Below are 1624 nucleotides of genomic sequence, written 5' to 3'. Positions count from 1 at the left end.
TGGGGCTCCAACTCAGAACCTCTGGATTCCAAGCTCTATGGCATAACCACTCTTAAAACCTGAATTATTTAAATTCAGTTCAGTTTATTTAGAGCTGAATTTAAGGTAAAGTCTAAATATGTTGTGTCCATGATGCATAAAAGGTGTATGGTAAACGAACACTTTTACAAAAGGAATGGAAATAAAATATCCATTGCTTAGTCATAAAATGGGATTCAAGTCCTTCTGAAAGCTGAACGTCCTATCTTCTTATCGGCACCTGAAGGCAGCACAGCAACACGTGTTGGAGCTTTCTGGAAGCAGCCCTCCTTTTCGCTGTCAGAGCCTGAGCAGCGTTAGCTTTCTGCCGGCGAGACTTAATAACTTTTCTCCGCTGGTTTTCCTGCTTCACGATGGCTGCCGTTAAAGCACTGAACCCTAAAGCAGAGGTGGCCAGGGCGCAGGCTGCTCTGGCGGTTAACATCAGCGCCGCCCGGGGGCTCCAGGACGTGCTGAGGAGCAATCTGGGACCGAAAGGGACCATGAAAATGTGAGTGCCTCTGGAGCTCTTTGTGCGTCAGCTAGCTCCATGCTAAGTTAGCTAAGCTAGCACAAGTTAGCTGCCGGTAAACTGCACAGACATCACTTTGCTTCTTGGTAACACTTGTTTTTTAAAGTCACATAAAGCTCAAATATCTTCCTCAAAACCAAAGAACCACACTTTATCCCCCCTTAGGGTATTACATTGATAACCGGATGAGGTGTTTCCCGCTGCACGTTGCCTTGCCCAGTCATCCCTCGCGCCGATACCGCTAAGCTAACGGAAGAGTGTTAGCATCACCGGCTAGCTCTTTAAGCTAATGCTAGCACCTCAAATCAGTTGTTTATTAATATTTTACTGATATTAATATCAACTTTGGACTTTCCTATTATATTAGATTGTATTTAATGTTTTGTACATTAATTAAAATAAGCAAAAAGATGGTTTTAATGGTCGTGACTTCCCGGACTGAACTTGTCTGTTCGTATAAATTCTTTTTGACACGATTTTTATAGAAATGTGTATAAAGTAACAAATATAACATAAATGATTCATATTCTGTTTGATTAAACATCTGTTTTGCTGTGTGATCCTGTAGGCTGGTGTCTGGTGCAGGAGACATAAAGCTGACCAAAGATGGAAATGTCCTGCTACATGAGATGGTAATGAAGTACTTTTATTTAGAATGTGTGTAAGAATAATTGCCTTTGGTTTTAAATTATATTAACATGGTTAACTTTATAATAAACTATCTAGAAGTGATTGTTCTATTTAGTTAAATCAAACTCCTTCTGCTTCTGAGGGTTTAAGTTCCTTAACCATTATCCAACAGGAAAGTTAAATATTCCTATTTAGTAAATGTAGTTTTTAAATTAAATCCCTTTTTATTTAGTTCAGTTTAACATTTGTAGAGTTGCAGCATTTGAAAATCACAGACCCTATTTTGATCATTTTACAATTCAACATCATTTTAGGTTATTTCTACAATGCCAAATTACAGTAAATATCATATTATGGCATTTTAAAAGACAATCATGATTAAAACAGTACAATACTATCAAAAATTCAAACGCAGTACATTTTATTTAGGGCTGCAACTAACAA

At 38.0% G+C, this 1624-nt stretch overlaps 1 protein-coding gene across 1 annotated transcript; it reads left to right on the top strand.

Annotated features, from left to right (window-relative positions):
* Positions 1 to 283: 283 nt before the first annotated feature.
* On the top strand, positions 284 to 1250 carry LOC107081438 (T-complex protein 1 subunit zeta-like). Its single transcript, XM_015369615.1, has 2 exons — positions 284 to 529; positions 1119 to 1250. The coding sequence occupies exons 1-2, from the start codon at positions 393 to 395 to the stop codon at positions 1213 to 1215; spliced, it is 234 nt and encodes a 77-aa protein (XP_015225101.1). The 5' UTR covers positions 284 to 392; the 3' UTR covers positions 1216 to 1250.
* Positions 1251 to 1624: the final 374 nt, after the last annotated feature.

This window comes from Cyprinodon variegatus, unplaced genomic scaffold, assembly GCF_000732505.1.
Source record: "Cyprinodon variegatus isolate N-32 unplaced genomic scaffold, C_variegatus-1.0 Scaffold4989, whole genome shotgun sequence".
NCBI lineage: Eukaryota > Metazoa > Chordata > Actinopteri > Cyprinodontiformes > Cyprinodontidae > Cyprinodon > Cyprinodon variegatus.
This window is presented reverse-complemented; position numbering and strand designations above follow the sequence as displayed.